General features: G+C 36.0%; 2 protein-coding genes across 4 annotated transcripts in view; one reads left to right on the top strand and one right to left on the bottom strand.

The window, feature by feature from the left end:
• Window positions 1-6,977, bottom strand: part of IQCB1 (IQ motif containing B1) — a 53,965-nt gene extending 46,988 nt beyond the window's left edge. Inside the window, exons 1-4 of one of the 3 annotated variants that reach the window (XM_025875045.2) lie at window positions 6,838-6,977; window positions 6,282-6,364; window positions 2,250-2,361; window positions 1,649-1,811 (exon numbers count right to left, since the gene is read on the bottom strand). In XM_025875045.2, the coding sequence (XP_025730830.1) occupies window positions 1,649-1,811; window positions 2,250-2,349 (263 nt within the window). In that variant the 5' untranslated portion in view covers window positions 2,350-2,361; window positions 6,282-6,364; window positions 6,838-6,977. Of the gene's footprint in view, window positions 1-1,648; window positions 1,812-2,249; window positions 2,362-6,136; window positions 6,365-6,394; window positions 6,515-6,837 lie in introns of those variants that run through there. The other 2 variants (XM_073894258.1, XM_025875053.2) reach the window with 2 other exon arrangements.
• An 87-nt stretch (window positions 6,978-7,064) lies between these two features.
• The window catches only part of EAF2 (ELL associated factor 2), a 40,822-nt gene continuing 28,424 nt past the window's right edge, over window positions 7,065-19,462 (top strand). The window contains exons 1-2 of the mRNA XM_025868888.2: window positions 7,065-7,261; window positions 16,213-16,307. Coding sequence (XP_025724673.1) covers window positions 7,153-7,261; window positions 16,213-16,307 — 204 coding nt within the window. The 5' untranslated portion in view covers window positions 7,065-7,152. The remainder of the gene's footprint in view (window positions 7,262-16,212; window positions 16,308-19,462) is intronic.

Consider the following 19,462-nt stretch of genomic DNA (forward strand, 5'->3'; position numbering starts at 1 on the left):
ACCTTTTGGGAAACAAAATACACTTGACTCACAAATAAGAGAAATGAGGCAAGTTTTCAGTGAATGAGCTACAAACACTTTAAAAGCAATACAATATCTTGGGAGTCTAATTCATGAAAAACATTTGTGCTAACTGATACCTTTTAGACCTCTGATAGCTGAAAAATACCCAGGGTAGGATTAGTCTACCAGGGACAGATTAAGAAATCAAACACTCCAATACCAATTCTACCCTCCAAGAGATCTATTTTCTTAAAGTCTGTAAAATATCTGACTACATATTCCTTATAGCAGAAGAGTAAACAGTAAAAACCTAGCTCTATTAGGAACACTTTGTAATTTACATTAAAGGAGAGAAAGTCATTTAGAGAAATGAATCCTCTTGAAACTGAATATAAAAATCACTCCCTGGATATAAAATGGGTATATTCAACCCTTGGATAATAAAAAGTATTTGTGTAGACTGATACTAACAAGAGTCCTCAACCCAAGAATGGTCTCTAATTAGTACATATTGCTGTCAGACACTTTTTTTAACATAATGTAAAGACACTGATAAGCAATAGTGACTACCCATGAGTATGCTAAAAACTGGTGAATGCTCAGTGTACTTTTTTTTTTGCACACCAGTCCTAAAGTTAATGGACAAATGTTTACATATATTAGTTTCTCTTTTTATTTGGTTCCTAAATTATTTAAGAGTGTTTAATTTGATTGTGAACTTTAATAAACAAAAATATGTTTTTTGTACATTCAGAAACATGGGGATTTCGTAAGACTTGGATTTCACCCCAGAGAGCCTTACTCAATCAATATTTTCATGAGCCAATATATCTAATCAAAACAAAGGCTTTATTTACTTAAGGAAATAACCTTGAAAATTAAAATATTAAAAAGAACATTATGTACATTATTGTTTTTTCTAACTATACACCTTGAATCTGGCCTTTATGTAGTAACAAATTAGGAATAGCAGTTTTGAAAGGTAAGATCAACTAGTAATGCACGCTTTTAGCTACTTAATTAGGAAGTAGCTTGGGCACTGAGAACAACTGGTTTATTTTTTGCCTCTTTTAAAAATAAACGATTTTGATCTTTTCCCTGAATTTCTAGCATGGCAGTATGTCTGTATATGCTGCTTCTGATTTTTATTTACAGAATTTGGGTTACCTAATGAAATATACAATTAAAGTAACTAAATCAACACAACATGGAACAACTATATCTGTTCTCCTATAGTACTTTGCTTATATCTTTCATTTCACACCTATTTCATTCAGCCTTGTATGATGTCATCTCATCCCTATTGTGAGTTTTTCCAGTATAGAGCCAGTGCGTTTAGTATCTTCATTTCTTCATATACTCTTTAGTCAATAAACAGTCTGTTAGGTACTTGAGACTGAGTGGTGAGCAAAATACATGATCATCATCTTCATAGGACTTATGCAGCAAAATTTTAGACAGTGAAATACTCACGAATATAGTTAGAAACAATAATATATAGTATGAAGGAAAAGTACAACCATAAACTACCACACAGAAGGTTGCCAGTGCTTATTAACCAGATGAATAAAAAGAAGCAAATGTTATAAATAAGAATCTACTACTACACCCCTCAAGAACAAGTGGACTTATTGCTTCATTTTACCTTAATATCTGTGTAAGCTGGGAAATTGTAGTCCAACCTCCCTGGATTCGAGAACAATCTTGACTGAGCACCAAAAGGCAATACTGAATGAGGTCATAACAATATATATCTTGTTTGATTTTCTTCAACTCTGAGCTTCCCAAAGGTGTGTTGTTTATTATTTCTAAGGCAAAAGGAAATAAGATATACTTATTTTTGCTCAACAAATCCAAGAGCTTTTGTATTTTTACAGTTTGAATAATAACTAAAAATATTTTAAAAAGAAAAAAAAATCACTGCTTTATCACAATGTTAAAATTTCTCTGAGCAAATTAGAAACAAATACCAAAACTATACCCATGATGGAATTATTTTGTTACTTAAACAATGATATTAGCCAATCACAAAAAGATTTTCTTACCTTTTTTTTAAAGCTTTATTTATTTATTTTGGGGGGCAGGGAGCAGAAGGAGACAGAAAAAGAGTTTTAAACAGACTCTGTGCTGAGCACAGAGCCCAATGCAGGGCTTGACCTCACAACCCTGAGATCACGACCTGAGTTGAAACCAAGCGTCAGATGCTCAACCGACTGCACCAACCAGGTGCCCCAAGATTTTCTCACCTTTTAACTTCAACAGTATAACAGGGACATTTTGCTCAGGACTCTTTGCAACTTCGGCAGCTAGAGATAAGATCCTTGGATCTGTACCTGTTGGCTTCATTTCTTATATCACCTATATTTTAACAGAATCAGAAAGATAAAGGTCAAACAGCCCTAAAATATTTGCTCCCTAAATAATGTTTGAAAATCAGTTTCAATATAAATAAAACTTTAGCTTTGCTTGCTTTGAGATGTGAAGGGTAGATTTTTCAACTTCTTCCTTACAGTAGACTCTGGTTTTTCTAATCAGAATACCTCTAAAAGAGCTAGAGACTCCTGTAATTTACTGTGACAGCTACAGCACATATTATTTATCGTGCACTAAGACTCAAGAATAGTGCTAAGTGCTCCACATTCACTCTTCCTAATCTGCACAACAGTCCTGGGATAGAAATTACTTTTTTTTTTTTTTAATCATAAGAGAGACACTAAGTGCAGAAAAGAGCTAACATAGGCCTGAGACAAGATTGGCCCCTGGCTGGTGCCTAGGAACTTGGATTTCAGAAGGGTTTCCACCATTCCCTATTAAGAGTGGCTCACTGTGCCCAAAGTGTTTGTGAAAACAATGTGGCTTATACAGAATGTCTGCTTTCCTTTCAGAAGTTTGAAATTCTGGCACTTGGTAGTAGAGGATACCTACATGACCTACATGACCATCTTTCAATAAAGACCTTTGTCACTGAGTCTCTAGTGAGCTTCTCTGGTAGACAGCACTTCAAAATGTCAGAACTCATTATAGGAAGAATTAAGTGTGTTCTATGTGAATCTACTGGGAGAAGATTCTTGGAAGTTTGCACCTGTTTTCCTCAGGATTTTGCCCCATTTGCCTTTTCTCTTTGATTTTGCTTTGTATCCTTTCACTGTAATAAATCACAGTCACGAATATGACTATATCCTAAGAATTGTGAGCCTTCTAAGTGAATCACTGAACCTGGGGTTGGTCTTGGGGATCCCCAACACACAACTCAGAAATGAAATGTAATTATAACAAAAGCTTGTTTATAAATAGCATAGTAAATAAAATCGATTATCTTAAAATTAAATAAAAAATGCATCCCAATTCAATTTGTTATAACTTTTCTTTATGAAGAAATTTTAAGGCATTCAAAGCTCAAAGATATCATTATTTAACAAAAAGTACAATCCTTATAATAAATACTTAGGTATTTATTATGAACTAAGCACAGCACTAAATGCTTTTATATTCATCATCTTATTTAATCCTCACAATAGGAGTATGAGGTAGAGCCTGTAATCATCTCATTTTGCAGATAAGAAAAATAAAGCTTGAAGAAGAAACTTATCATAGTTCCACCAGCATATGGTGGAATCAGTATTCAAATCCAGATCAGTCTAACTCCAAAGTCTATGGTTTTTAACTACAATGTTAATTATATCCCCTTCCATGTAAAATAGTAAAAAACACAAAATGTATTCCCAAATGACATACTTCTAACTCACTTATTTTTAGCTATTATTCTTCACCACTGGCACCACTGTCCTTTATACTGAAGACTTGGACATAATACAAGCATCGAAATGTTATCCCTTTAGGTAAAATATAAATCGTTAAAATACAAGTTTTCTGAAAATATTTCAAAGAAAGCCCACCACAACTCCTGGTGTCACTCCTGGCACATAATAGACATACAACTTTCCAAGAGAGTGGATAGTTATCTCACTTTTTCCAAGGGCTGCATTATGCTATGCTTCTTTTGTAAGAGTGCATCAAAATATATTTAAACCAAATGGGTGTTCAAAATGGGTGTTCCAATTTGTATTTCCACTAACAACATACAAGGGTGTTCATTTTAGTATGCCTTCACTAATACATTCTGTTATCTTTTATATTTCTGCTAGATGAAAAATGGTATCTTGTTTTAATTTGTATTGCTTTGATTATCAGACAAATTAGGCACATTTCATGTTCACTGGCCATTTCTTCTTTCATATATTTTCTATTCATATGCTTCAACAATTTTTACATTGGTTTATTCTTGTGTAGAAGCTTTCAGCTTTTCTTTTTTTTTTTTTTTAAGATTTTATCCATTTATTTGATAGAGAGGGAACACAGTGAGAGAGGGAACACAAGCAGGGGGAGTGAGAGAGGGAGAAGCAGGCCTCCCGCTGAGCAGGGAGCCCCGGGACCCCAGGATCATGACCCGAGCCAAAGGCAGATGCTTAACAACTGAGCCACCCAGGCGCCCGCTTTCAGCTTTTCATACACGGATATGAACCCTTTACCTTTTATATTGGCTGTAAACAATTTCTTATTGTCTGTCATTTATTAAGTTTGATTATAGTGTCTCTACCACAGTTTTACAATTTTCATGTACTCAAGTATAACAATCTTTTAGTCTATGACATCTACCTTGGTGACATTCTTAGAAAGGTCCTCCCTACCCTAAAAGCTAAAATATAGTCTCTTAATTTTTTCTGGTGTTTTTATGGTTTGTTTTAGTGCTATCTTCATTCACTTATATCTTTATATTTTCTTTTTTTGTTTGTTTGTTTTTACACACACATTTAAGTTATTTGTGAATGGTGTAAGATAGAAACCTAACTATATTTTTTTAAGTTAGACGAGGTTATAGATTTATAGAAAAGAACAAATGCATACAGCTATCATAAATTTCTCAAGTAATATGTCATGAATAGATATAAACAAAGCAATCTGAAATGTCACTTGGGTACATTTTTGAACTCTATTTAGTTCATTAATCTGATTTTTTTTTAAATTCCTGGGTTAGTACAACCTGGTTCATTTTAATACAAGTTTGGTGAAAATTCACACCAGTAAGTTTCATGACAATAAAATTCATACCATCCTTGGTTGCTGCCTTCTTATCTCTGATTCACTGCCATATTCTCAGAGGCTAGACCAGTGCCTTAACCGATAGCTGGTAGGTACTTAATAAATATATGTTGAAACAAGGAATAAAAGCACAAACTTTGGGCATTTTAAAACTCAATTTCTTGACTACCTGCTTTCTTCTTTATTCAGTATGGAAACCTCAGATTTCTAATTAGAAGTCTTTTTAAAGTAAAATAGGCTTAAAACACTGTTGTTGCCCTCTGGTTAACATAATAAAACACCCTCAAAACATTATCATCATCACCAAACACGTGTGTAGGGCACTATGTTAGATGCATCGGTCATAAGAATTTTATATGGGACAGAGTCCCTGTTGTTCATGTTCTGGTTGGGAAAGAAAAAGTATACACACACATATATACATACATGTAAAATAAAATAATTATATAAAATACTTTAAGTGCCAAATAAATGACACAGATGATAAGAAAACAGACCACAGAATCAGAGGAGTGGGCTTCTCTGAACAAGTTTTCTTATCTGTAAAGTAAACAAAATAGCAATTCCTACTTTCCAGAATAATTCAAGATTTAGAAAAGAAAGCAGAAACCAAGGATGGTTCTAAAACGTTGCGGGACAATAGAGTTATACATCAATAATGATAACCATTTGGAGAGATTTTACTATGTGCTGTGAATTGTTTTAAATCCTTTCATGTATTAATTCAATTAACCCTTTCAACAACTCTAAGGAATAAGCACTATTATTTTTCCCCCAATTTTAACGATGAGCATTCTTTAGCTTGCATGAAGCCACACTGTAAAGTACGAAGCTGGGGTTGAAATACAAAAATTCTGGCTCCAGAACCTGAGCACTTAACTACCACACAAAACAGTCTTAATACTCCTGAAAAAAAGTAGAATTTAGACAAGCAGATAGATTAAGGGAGACATATTCATGTACTTGCCGAAAACAATAAACCGACAAATGTGGCTAAAGAAAGCATGGGGGTAGAGTTGGATTACATACTTACCCTGAAAAACAACCACCCATGACGACAACCATCTGTAAACTTTCTGTTGGATGCTTCTCCTCTAATACAACACTTCCCTCATCTTTACCATGAAACTCATGAATTCTTGATAGAAAAAAAAAGACAATTATTTTTCAATTATTACCCTGTTGCCACAGCAAGAACCCGGGCCTTGATCCTTTGGGAATTTCGTCTTCCTGCCCGTGCCGTTACTGCCTCCAAGGATCACTGTGAAGGAAATAAATAAAAGAAGGCTACCTAATGCAGTCTGGTTGCAACTGATCCGAAACACCGTAATTCCTAACTCCGAATCTTTTTTTCCCCCTTCCTCGCCGTCCCCTGTCCCGGTCCTAATACCACCGGGAACTTCCTCTGGAAAAGATCAGAGGGCGATTGCCGAGGTAACGGCGTCGCCTCCAGTGAGGTCCAAGGTCCGAATCTCTGAGGCCGCGGGCTCCTTCGCTCCGGATTCTAGACCCAGATTCGGCGGTACGAGGCCTTGGGCAAGACACCGGGCCTTGTGCCCCGCTCCCGCCTCTCCCCGGGCCTCAGTTTCCACTACAGATCTCCACAGAAAGGGCGCCGATCCTCCCGTTAGGCGCTCCTACGAGCCGGGGCGCTTGGCCCAGAAACCCTATGGCCCTGGCTTCCAGGCACCCCGAGATTCTCTCCTTCCTCAGTCGCCACCTCAGGTGGGTTACCTCATCCTCTCCGCATCCTCCTCCAGGTGATCCTGCTCCCACCAAGCCCCTCAACTGCGCAGCCTTCCCGGGGCGGCGTGCGTCGCAACGCGGGAAGGGGCCTGGAGGCGGAACCAGGATCCTCGGAGCCAGGGGGCGGGGCGCCCCTCTCCAGGCAACCAATAAGCACGCGAGAGGCGCCCGGGGGGCCGCGCGCGTCAGGCGCGGGGCGGAGTCTGCTGGCTGCCCGGGCCACAGCAAGTGCAGCTGCTTCAGGATGAGGTGGCAGATGGGAGTGAGCGCAGGTGGCCAAGGCAAAGTCACAGCTGGAGAATAATGATGAATGGAGCAGCGGGACCCTCGCACATGGACCGTCGCGAGCGGGTTCTCAAGTTAGGCGAGAGTTTCGAGAAGCAGCCGCGCTGCGCCTTCCACACTGTACGATGTGAGTGAGAACGATCCCCGGGAGAAAGGGGGAGCTCTGGATATGGAGGTGTGGAGGCACAAACCTCTCAGAGTTGTGTTCCCACAAACCCCCTTACTCTGCTGGAGAATGGAGTGCCCAGCGCTATCCATTGCCCTGCCTGGAGTCCCGGGGGTTTCGTGGAAGGAGCCGGAGTTGAGCAGGTGTGGGTAAACCCTGGGCAGAGAGATTCAAGTGAGCAGAAAGGGAAACTTTATGGAGGAGATCTACAGGGGTGACTGTGGAGACAGACATAACTGGTAGGTGATGCGGAGATGGATAGGAAAATAGTAAGGTGACAGATGGAAAGGTGCAAAAGACGGAACTATTACGCAGGGGAAAGGGAATGCCTTGAGGCTGGTAGGGAAATATTCCCTCTTTTCTTCACGTTTTCTGTCTCTGTCTGATGAGAGTTCTTGTTTAGTGTGTTCCTGAGTAGATATTCTGAACTATTCCAATAATTGTATCGGACCCCTGATTTCGTTCAGTTATCAAATACTGATTATCAAAGTACTGGAGGGTGTGTTATTCATTTGTTTAGAAAGATATTTACTTCCCTTTGATTTCTCCTTTTGATTGTCCTCTGGAACTAGTTTTGATAAATTTTTCCTCTGTTATGTTGGTGAGGTAGAAAAGGAGCTCTTTTACTTTAATGTTGGATGGTATTGATTCCAGGAAGGAAAATATAGCATATTATGATTTGGTATGTAAAACATTTCATTCTTTGCATAGTAGCCCTCAGAATTATAGAACGGAATGGAAACTAAGATCTTTGAATCATAACCTTTTATTTTTCTGTGGCAAAATTGTAAAGTAGGTATTTTTTCACTTCCTTTCCCCTGCCCTGTTCTTCCTTAGTGTCTCATCATTCTACCTTTCTCAGTCATCCTGTCCTTAGACTGTCCAGGGATCTTCATGGTTTTTATTCTGAACTTTTCCATGCTTCAATCAAAATACCCAATTAAAACTCAACATTCTCCAAAAGTTTAATTAAATTGTAGATGATCTAATTATAGTAACTTGGGGTAAAGTTATAAAGACCAATAGGTTTAACATTTTATAAAAGGGTTTTGTTAAGCAAAATTAACATCCATTTGGTAGAATAAACAGGGGAGATATTTGTCAACAGAAGATCTTCAACAGGGTCCTTTGTTTTTTCTTTTTTTTTTTTTTTCCACGACCCTGAGATCAAGACCCGAGCTGAGATCAAGAGTCGGCCACCTAACTGACTGAGCCAATCAGGCGCCCCTGTCCTTTGTCCTTTGTTTTTTCTGCTTTGCCATACTCTGTTGTCCAACATTAACCACAGTGAGACAGCTAATGAGTGCCAATGAATTCTCTCCAGTCCCATTTTCCAAAAGTGTGATATAGCTTTTACCTGGTTTCTCCATGCCTTTCTCGCAAATAGTCTCTCCTCTCTCCTTTTTCAGATTTGCAGTAGCCTTTTAATAATTTTTCAAATCATAAGGTTTAAGATTATAAAAATTTGCTCTTTTGTTTGATTGTTATATTTTCATGTAACTTGGGTATTTATTCTCTTTTAAGGGCATGAACCCCAAATGAAGAGAATATAAAATAGCCTTTGAAAAGCTCTTTGCAGGTGCTTCAAAGCTTTTCATTCATAAAAGTTCTCAACATGCTGGAATTGTGCCTTTAGAGCTCAAGAATCAGTTGATCTAGCTACAAGAATGAAAAAAACAACAAAAATAAACAAAACAACCATAGGAATAACAACCACAAAAAACCCAGATGCTTGAATACACTCTTAGTGCTCTGGAAGACATAAGAAAAGATTTTAGCCTCAGTTTTATTCTTGTTGAAGCAGGCAGAATCTTTCTAGATTTATTTGAATAAAACCAATCATTATCCTTGAGGATAGGTTCCTTTACCATATGATCCTCACTCTTAAGGACTCAGAGTAAGGGATGGAAACTATAAAATAGGAATTCTTAATCTCAGGAAACAAACTGAGGGTTGCTGGAGTGGTGGGGGGGTGGGAGCCATAGACACTGGGGAGGGTATGTGCTCTGGTGAGCACTGTGAATTGTGTAAGACTGTTGAATCACAGACCTGTACCTCTGAAACAAATAATACCTTATATGTTAAAAAAAAAAAGAAGAAGATAGTAGTAAGGGAAAAATGAAGGGGGGGAATTGGAGGGGGAGACGAACCATGAGAGACTATGGACTCTGAGAAACAAACTGAGGATTCTAGAGGGGAGGGGGATGGGGTGGTGGGTTAGCTTGGTGATGGGTATTAAAGAGGGCACGTATTGAATGGAGCACTGGGTGTTATATGCAAACAATGAATCATGGAACACTACATCAAAAACTAATGATGTAATATATGGTGATTAACATAACATAATAATAAAAAATTGAAAAAAATAAAAAAATAAAATGAAGTGAGTTTTATAAACTTTAAATAAATAAATAAAAAATAAAAAAACTATTAAAAACAAAAAACAGGAAATCTTACTTTAGTTCAGGTGGACCTAATATATAACAAACACTCAGTTGAGTCAGTATAATCTGGGAGAAAGTAATATTCTATGTTTATGTACAGGGGTAATTATGCCTGTTTAATATGCTGAGGCTTTGGACAAAACTGGATGTGAATTCTGGCCTCCACCACCTATGTATGTAATGTAACTTTTGGAACATTCTCTAAACTCTCAGCCTCAGTTTTCTTATATGTAAATGGTAATAATATCTACACTTCAGAGATTTTTAAGGATTAAATAAGATTGCATAAACAACCTAGCACAGTATTTGGTGCATGGCAGAAAATAAATAGTAGTCACTATTATTCTTGAAGGGTTATATTCATGTGTGTATGAAGAATGCCGATGAACGTAATTAAACTTTCAAAAGCATTTATCAGGGCTTAGCAATAAAGCCTATCAAAAATAAAGTCTGGCATGTGGTAGGGAAGACATGGGATGTTCTATAAATGATAAGCTAAATGTTTAGCAGCAGATACATCACTGGGTGGAAGAGTTTGAGTAACAGGACGCGCTAGAATAAATTTTGAATTTGGGCTAGTACTAATTTTACAATGTATGGCTAGATAAGGAACTAGACATTGAAATTCCCAAGTTTGTAAATGACACTACTTTTTGCTGACACTAAATGATGAACTCATGGGCAGTGACTACAGGAAGATTGAGCCTTCAAGTGGAGCCACTCCCCAAAAAGTGGTTGTTAAGCTTTGGTGTGAGCAAACATTAGAAGGTACGCTAATGAAAATGGGATTAAAATTATATTTACAATGAATGTTCTCTGATCACTGTGGTATATTGGAAAGGGTATGGGTTTTGGAGTTAGTTGAATTAGTTCATATCCCAGGAAGTAAATTTATGACAGTAACTGTGATTCTGTTATGAAGATACAGACATTATGTGACACTACAGCTGAAATAGTCAGAAAAATGATCAGCATTGACTGAAAAAGCATTAAGTGCAAAGTAGGAAATGTTTTTCTACTCTATATGTAATATAAGTAATTGTACTGTAAAGAAGAAAATAACATAGGGGCACCTGGGTGTCTCAGTTGATTAAGCGTTGGACTCTTGATTTTGGCTCAGGTCATGATCATGAGATCAAGCCATGCCCCTGCATCAGGCAGTCGGCCGGAGATTTTCTTTCTCTCCCTCTGCCTCTCCCACTGCACCCTCTCCCTCTCTCTTTCTCTCTAAAATATATAAATAAATCTTTGGGGGAAAAAAAAAAGAAGAAATAATATAGATGAAGGAAATCTACAGAGAATAAATAAATGGTAACATTGGTGGTGAGTTTTCCAAACCAAGGAGAACTGAAAGAAAGAAACTATGTAGTCTGGAATAGCAACTTCGAAAATATATTTGACATTTGGAAGCATATGGAAAACATGATATTACTCAACAAATTCTATAATTCTAGGTCAATACTTCGTTCCCTTGAAACTCAAAAGTTGTATACTTAAAAAAACTTGTTGTTTGAAGGCAAATAAAAGACAATATTTATATAACAATAAAAAGTAGAATTTATTCTAACAGCAAAATAATTAGAAGTGTAAATAGGTTCAGAATAGTTTTGATTTATTGATTATAAATTCATGATTATCATTAAGTACAGCTACAGATATTTTGAGTACATTTCTGTCTCTTATAGTTGTCCCATAGACATCTAGGCTTCAGGGACTTGTGAATCTCTTGAAATTATGCAGTACTTGATATGTATGTTCCTACATCCATTTTTTCTGTGGAGAGGATCTATAGCTGATCTATAATTTTCATCAGATTCCCATAGAGACTTATGACTATTCCTCATCTCCTAACAACCCCCCCATACATGCAAAAGTTAAGAACTGAATATAAGGCAAAAGGCTATATGTTTTGAGTGGATGGAGTATGTGGCTTGAGTTCCTGACTTGATTTTTTACTGGCTTCATTATTTTAGAGGAGTTCCTCATTGGTAAAATGTGGATGAGAATCTTCAAAGAGTTGTTGTGAAGATCAAAAGTGATGATATAAAGAAAAAGAATTCGTATTTAAACACTAATACAGAGGTTATAGATTAACAGCCTATTGGCTGAGTTTGACGTTAGAGATGCTTTGTTTGACCCACACAGTTGTTTTATTTATTTATTTATTTTTAAAGATTATTTATTTATTTATTTGAGAGAGAGAATGAGAGACAGAGCGGTCAGCGGGAGAAGCAGACCCCCAGTTCAGCAGGGAGCCGGATGCGGGACTCGATTCCGGGATTCCAGGATCATGACCCGAGCCGAAGGCAGTCACTCAACCAACTGAGCCACCCAGGCGCCCACAGTTGTTGTTTTAACATAAATTAGTTGTAGGGGCGCCTGGGTGGCTCAGTCGTTGAGCGTCTGCCTTCGGCTTGGGTCATGATCCCGGGGTCCTGGGATCGAGCGCCGCATCGGGCTCCCTGCTCCATGGGAAGCCTGCCTCTCCCTCTCCCACTCCCCATGCTTGTGTTCCCTCTTTTGCTGTGTCTCTCTCTGTCAAATAAATAAATAAAATAATAATTTAAAAAATCTGTAAAAAAATAAATTTGTTGTAAATATGTAAATATCAAGATATTTTATACAGAAATCTGGATTACCAGCTTCTCTTTCAAAAATCAGAAGATAAGCTGGCCAACCAAATCCATATTCCTCTTGGCAGCAGTTGGTTGTCTTCTTGAGATTGGGCTTATTCACTATGATTCCCCAGTGGTCTGCTTCACTGCCTTGGGTTACCTTTCTAGCCTCTTCTCTAAAGCATTATTTAGCTGTTGTTAAATGACAGTCATATCTCCCAGTATTGTCCTTTGTGTCACTGTCAGAAAAATATGGGAGATCAGAGAACCATGGTTTTACTCTAGGATGTCATTTCTGTTTTACCTATTTATCATAGAGAATTCTTTAATTCTCTATGTCAAATATTCTCTGTCAAATATTAAGTTATGTGTGCCCTCTATGAGAACAGAAATGTGCTAGTGAAAAGTACAAAAGAAATATGGCAGTTATCTACCCTAAAGAAACGAGTCTTGAAGTACAGATGAATCTGAGCCTCAGGAAACAATTAGAAAACAAGCCTTTTGCACACAATTTAGCTGAAATAAGTTTATACTTAAAATAAGTTTGGAGGTAGTTCAGAGAAGGATAAACATATGAACCAGAGTCAATTACAAAGATCTCATATGTGCCCATTATATTAAAGGTATTATGCTAGGAGCCATAATTCAGGAGGAATTAAAGTATGAGGCATTATGATTTAAAAAATTACAGTCCAAAAGGGCATGCACAGGAAGACGTAAATAATGCCATGTCATTTATGTTAGGTTTTGATGAACAGTATGGTAAATGCTACAGAAGTGGACAAGAAAAAAGAGATTTTGAAAAGTAAGGAAAGGGCTCCACCCAGCGACTGCTTTAGGGAAGAGGAGACTTTGAAATAGGATCCACATTCTAAGAGCAAAAATACAGAGAAAAGCAGATGGATGGGCAAGCTGTAGGTACTTTGATAGTTTAGTTTTTTGTTGATTGAAAACTAGTTTGTCCTCGCAATAATAGAAAGAGATGGCTCTGAAAGATATTTTGGAAAAAGACATAGTGATTAGATGTGCGTGATAAAGAAGATTGAGGAATATTTACAGGAATACTTACACTGGTGAGCAGAACTTTGAAGGATAGTTAAAATTTAAAAGTTGGAGACACTTTAAGATGAACAAAGGCTGTTACTGTGGGTACCCCCATAGACCATGATGATAAATTACTTATATTAAAATGTTTTAAGTGGTATTTACTTCATTTATTCTGTATACATCCTTATAAAATGAAGTTTTCACTTTAGGGTTTCAAATAATATTTACTAGCTCAAATTGAACTTATCTTCTTACTCCATCAATTTAGATATCAGTAAGACTGATATCAGGGGCACCTGGGTGGCTCAGGTGGTTAAGTGTCTGCCTCCAGCTCAGGTCATGATCCTGGGGTCCTGGAATGGAGCCCCTGTGGGGCTCCCCACTCAGTGGGAAGTCTTCTCTCGCTCCCTGCCCTCCCCCCACTTGTGCGTGCACTCTCTCTCTCTCTCTCTCTCTCTCTAGTAAGTAAATAAAATCTTAAAAAAAAAGACTGATATCAAAGGTTGTTGGTTAACCTCTTATCTTTTTAGTCTACTAAATCTGTGGTTCCTTATTCTAGCTTTAGCAAATATTAATTGCATGATCTTGGGTAAGGGACTTAATTTCTTCCACCATCATTTGCCTTATCTGTAAGATAGGGATATTCACTACTTTAAGAATTTTTGTGAGTCTTTGAGATAAAAGTAATTAGGAAAAATTTTTAAATAATTATATAAGTAATTATATAAGTTATAGCTGTTATTATTATTTTACTTTTGTATCGTGGATACAAAAAGTAAAATATTACTTTTTGTAGTCTCTTGGATTTTCCTGTCTTCTGCTTTCTACTTTCTTTCTGTGATACTCAAGGCTCAATTCTGATTTGTTTTCTTCAATATTGTTGTCTTTTAATCAATTGATATTAATTAACACTTCTCTAGAACTTCTTTCAAGCATCTAAAACTTAACACCTAAATTATTTTTTATCTTTCTCATTACCTTACTGCTAATAACAAACTCCCCAGTTTATTTTTTCTTTATCCTCAGTGGTACTACCTAAGGATACACCGTAAATCAAATTCTTTCACATTTTTCATATTGCTTATGTTATTTTTTTAATCTGTTTCTTAAAATCTAGAAATAAGCATTAAGGTTTTAAGAGATACTGCATGTATTCAGTTTTAAATTAAGGCAGCATAAAGAATAAATCATATTATAAAGAATACTTAGTGTGAATTGTTTATATTCATATGTGCTTAAGGAACTTAAGAATGGATTTCATAAAATAAGAATGGATTTCATTTCTTTTCTTAGAGTCGTTATAAGAATTATTATTATTTTTTAAGATTTTGTTTATTTATTTGACAGAGAGACAGCGAGAGAGGGAACACAAGCAGGGGGAGTGGGAGAGGGAGAGGCAGGCTTCCCGCTGAGCAGGGAGCCCGATGTAGGGCTCCATCCCAGATCCCTGGGATCATGACCTGAGCTGAAGGCAGATGCTTAACCAACTGAGCCACCCAGGTGTCCCTAGTCATTATAAGAATTAAATACGAAATGTTAAGCAGGACGCCTGGCAGGAAGTAAGTATTCCATAAATGTTAGCCATTATAATTATCAGTGGGAAGCAGAGCCAGCTTTTGTTTATTGACAGAAGATGATTTGATGAGCACTGGAAGATTCTCTTTTCCCAAGATCTACCTATTATAGTTCCCTAAATTCTAATAAATGTTCAGTACTTTGGATTTAGACTTTTTGTATTTGGCTTCTCTGTTAATATAAAGATCACTCTCTTGGGGTAGGGATAATTGGGAGAGGCCTTTCAGGGATTGATAATGTTCTATTTCTTGATCTGGTTGCTGATTACATATGTGTCACTTTTGAAAATTCGTCAAGCTTATGATAAATGTTCTAGTTTGCATGTATGCTATATTTTAATAAAGAGATAACCTGGAAAAAATATATATTACCTGAGGAATTCTATATCAGAATTATCAGTCATTGATATGAATTGATGTGAAGTTTTTAAATTTTTTATTAACATATAATGTATTATTTGTTTTAGGGGTACAGGTCTGTGATTCATCAGTCTTACAGAATTCACAGTGATGTGAATTATTTTTAAGTGGCTTTCATATCTTAGAGGTTTTTAAGCTTGTTCAGCATGTGAAATATCTGAGCACCCTAAATTCCTTCTGGGTAATATATTTTAATAACATTTGAATTATGATTTAACTCAAAATTAAAACCTATTTTAAGTTCTTCTGAAGTTGCAGATTTGGTTAAATTTACATATCCTTTAATGGTAGGATTCATGAAAAACTCAAACTATTAAACTCAATGATTGCTGTTTCTTAAGTTTTCCCATGAATATGTATTTGCCACGTATTCATTAATTATGTACTCTGCTAGGACAGCCAGCAAGTGATAGTAGACACCCAAGGTGGTTTTAGAAAAATTACGGGAAAGACTGAAAATTGAAAACATTCTACTAATACCAGTTTTTAGCAAACTGTGAAAACACTGACATTATGTATTTTTTAGCAGTGGAACATCTTAGTCTAGTTTATCTTGACCTAAACAGGATTCGGAGGGAGCATGGTTTGAGGAATACTATTTTAGAGTTTAGTTGTTTCTTTTTTTCTCAGAATTATACATACAGAAATAAATTGGGTTGGATTTTATATGTAATATGAAGACTGTTCTAAACCATTTTAATTACTGGCTGTTGCAAAATGATTTACCCCCTGAAACATGATCATATTTTTGATATCCAGGTACCCGGCTATTGTTCCATTTTATAAAAATCCGTATCTGTCTCTATTTTTAGATGATTTCAAACCTGCTTCTATTGACACTTCCTGCGAAGGAGAGCTTGAAGTCGGCAAAGGTGAACAGGTGACAATAACTCTGCCAAATATAAAAGTGAGTATTTGTATGTATTTAGACTGAAAGTATCTTTTTGCAGGATTTCTACTAAATTTAAATGAAAATAATTACACAATTTGTATAGTAATATTTAAAGTAATTAACCAATACAACAAAGCAAAAACCCTTATATTAAGCTATTTTAGGTAAAACAATCTGAAAATACTTTTTAAAAATACTTTGATCTATTTGATAAGTTTCAAGAACTATCATTTCAAATGATCTGAAACACTTAGAGGTCTAAACATATGCTTATTAATTAGTATTATGAGGCAGATTTTGTACCCTGAACTAAGAATAATAGCATATTCCCAGCCTTCTAGTCCTAATCTGTTATAGCAGAAGGACGCACAGATGTCTAATGCTATACATTAGAGCATGTACAAAATTCTGTGCAAGTACATTAGTGGAATCAAATTCTCTGCTTGGTAGAATCTTGAAAGGCTTCACAAGACAGATGCTATTTGAGCTGAGCCTTAAAGGACAAGTAGAATTTCATCAGACAGAAAGGGAGTAGACTATTCTAGGCAAAGAAATAGTATGTAAAAGGCTCTAATAGAGAAAAACAAGAAGTTTGTGGAATAAATGAATTAATGTAGTAAATAAATAACAGAATTATGAAAAATGATTGATAATAGAGTCTGTAAAGGTAGATTGGGATCAGACTGTGAAAAATATATTATCTTCTAATGTAGAATTTTGACTTTATTCGATAGGTATTAGAGTACCATTAGAGGTTTTTAAGCAGAGTAGTAACATGATCAAATTTGTGCTTTTAGAGTGATTTTAGCAATGGTTTGGGGAATGGTTTAGAAAAGAGGCTAGGTCAGGGAGGCTTTAACCAAAGTTTTGTACATTTAAAAATTTCTAGGTTTTTCCAAGTAACACTGTCAAATACTATTTACATAAATAGACAAATTACTTGTTGCTCTAGTTTTCTCAGTTTTTGAGTTAGAAGTTTCTTTGCATTCAGCTTGTTTCTTTTTTTTCTTTTATGCTGACTTGATCTATACTCAGAACACAAAGACTGTAACTTTATATTTTAACACACCAAGAAAGCACCGGACTGAGATTTTTTTCTTTGTTTTGTTTAATTTTTTTAACAGAAATGATTTTGTGCCAAGTCATCAACATTCTCTTGTATGCATTTATGAGATGATTTGTTGTGATTAGAGGTAGAGCAAGCAAGCTCTCTATCCTCTAGTCTTCTAGTCTTATTTTTATCAGTCCAACACCATTTATTGAGTCCAACACTTATATTTATCAGTCCCCCACTGTTATGTCAGACTTTATCAGTTGCTGCCTCTGAAAGTTTTCCTAAGGTTAATTAAATTTGTGGGGGAGACTTCTCATTTGCTCCCTTACAAACTGAAGGAAATGAACAACCAATTCAGTGTGAGACATGTGGATGAATAAACTTCTGTATTACTCTTTATGAAAAGCTGGCATCTCTAAAATAGTTTGGAAATTTAGTACCCACAAATCTAAGGCTTTTTTGCTTTATGATGTTTATTAAAGAAAAACCTAAAACATCCCCTTAATTCTAAAAGTTATTGAAAAGCCTTAAGTTGATAACAGGTACCACCAGCCTGCTCTCAGATTATAGGATTATTGATCAGTGATGATTGGTTTGCAAAAAAACTTTAGCTGGGTTTTTCTTTGCCATGTACAATTTTCTTTTCTCAAATTAACAATCCTTCCATCCTCATACCTTGCACGCTCTTCTATTACAAGCATATGGGAATTCCTACATTTACTAATAAAACTTTCTCATTCACACATATCCTTTTTTAAGCAAGAGTTACCATCCACTATGTGTTTGGGTTTGATCTCAATTGAAATATCTCTTTAGGGAATGACAAGTATAGAAGGAAGTCTTCAAGCCTTCAAATTGTAAATTTCTAAAACAACAAAGAAATAATTTGGGAAGAAGTAACATCCCCCCCACCAGGCCACCAGAGATATATCCAAAAAGAATATGTCTCAATATTTGTGTGTGTATATGTGTGTATGAGAAAGAGAAACAGACAGATGGGCCATATATACATGTACCTTCTGTGTGGTAACTCCTAATCCAGGTAGCTATTGGGAATACAGCAGAAGACTAGACATGGTCAGTGTTCCAAAAAATATTACCATTTAATGATCAAGACAGGAAATAACTGATTATAATATAGAAATATAAGGACTGTCACAGAGGTATACACAGAATATTACAGAAGTGCAGAAGAGAACTCAGTGGAGAGAGAAGAGATCCCAGGGTATGCTGTCTTGAAGAAGAGTTGAAGTTACCCAGGTAAAAGAAAGAGAAGACATTTTAGGCAGAGAAAAGAAAAAGACATGGGCTAAGACAAGGCAACAAAAAAGTCTGTTACATTTGAAGAACTATAATGTAAGCCACTGTGGCTAGATCAGAAGGAGTCCACTAGGGACATAGTGGGAGATGGAAAGGTATTTAGGAATCAGTTAAAAAAAGGGCCTAATGTGTAATGCAAAAGAATTTAAACTTTATCCTATAACCCTTTTAGACAGCTGAAATGAAAGAGAACGGTTAAAATTACCAGCTTTCTACAGCAAATATTTTTTTTCTGCTGGCCATTCAGTCCTAGAACAATTGTGATTAACAATAGAAATTACATTCTCAAATACAGTTTGTGGGTTTTCTTCCCTTAAGTAAAGAACTTCTTTAACAAGTAGGAGGTTTACATTTCTTCAGAGTTCTTAATTTTGTGGAAATCTAATGATTGTTAGTTTGAGGCATTTAGATTCTCTCTTTATGAACTTGCTTTCATCATCTGGATAAAAATGACTAGAAGCTGGAAGTCATCCTATAAAATAGAACTTTTATTATACTATACTTTTTTTTACGTTATGTTAGTCACCATACAGTACATCATTAGTTTTTGATGTAGTGTTCCATGATTCATTGTTTGTGCTCCATGCAATACGTGCCCTCCTTAATACCCATCACCAGGCTAACCCATCCCTCCCCACCCCCATTATTATACTATACTTTTAAGAATATTTTAAGTTTCTGGCAGTTCCTTCATTGGGTAGATTTTCTAATTTTCATTCTTCTGGATTTTCTTTGGTAGTACCAAGTAAAAGAACCTAATAAAAATGAAGGTTGTTAAGTTGATTAATATTGGACA

The sequence above is a fragment of the Callorhinus ursinus genome, unplaced genomic scaffold, assembly GCF_003265705.2.
Source record: "Callorhinus ursinus isolate GAN/ISIS: 27379988/994484 unplaced genomic scaffold, GSC_fseal_2.0 scaffold1, whole genome shotgun sequence".
NCBI classification, from domain to species: Eukaryota; Metazoa; Chordata; class Mammalia; order Carnivora; family Otariidae; genus Callorhinus; species Callorhinus ursinus.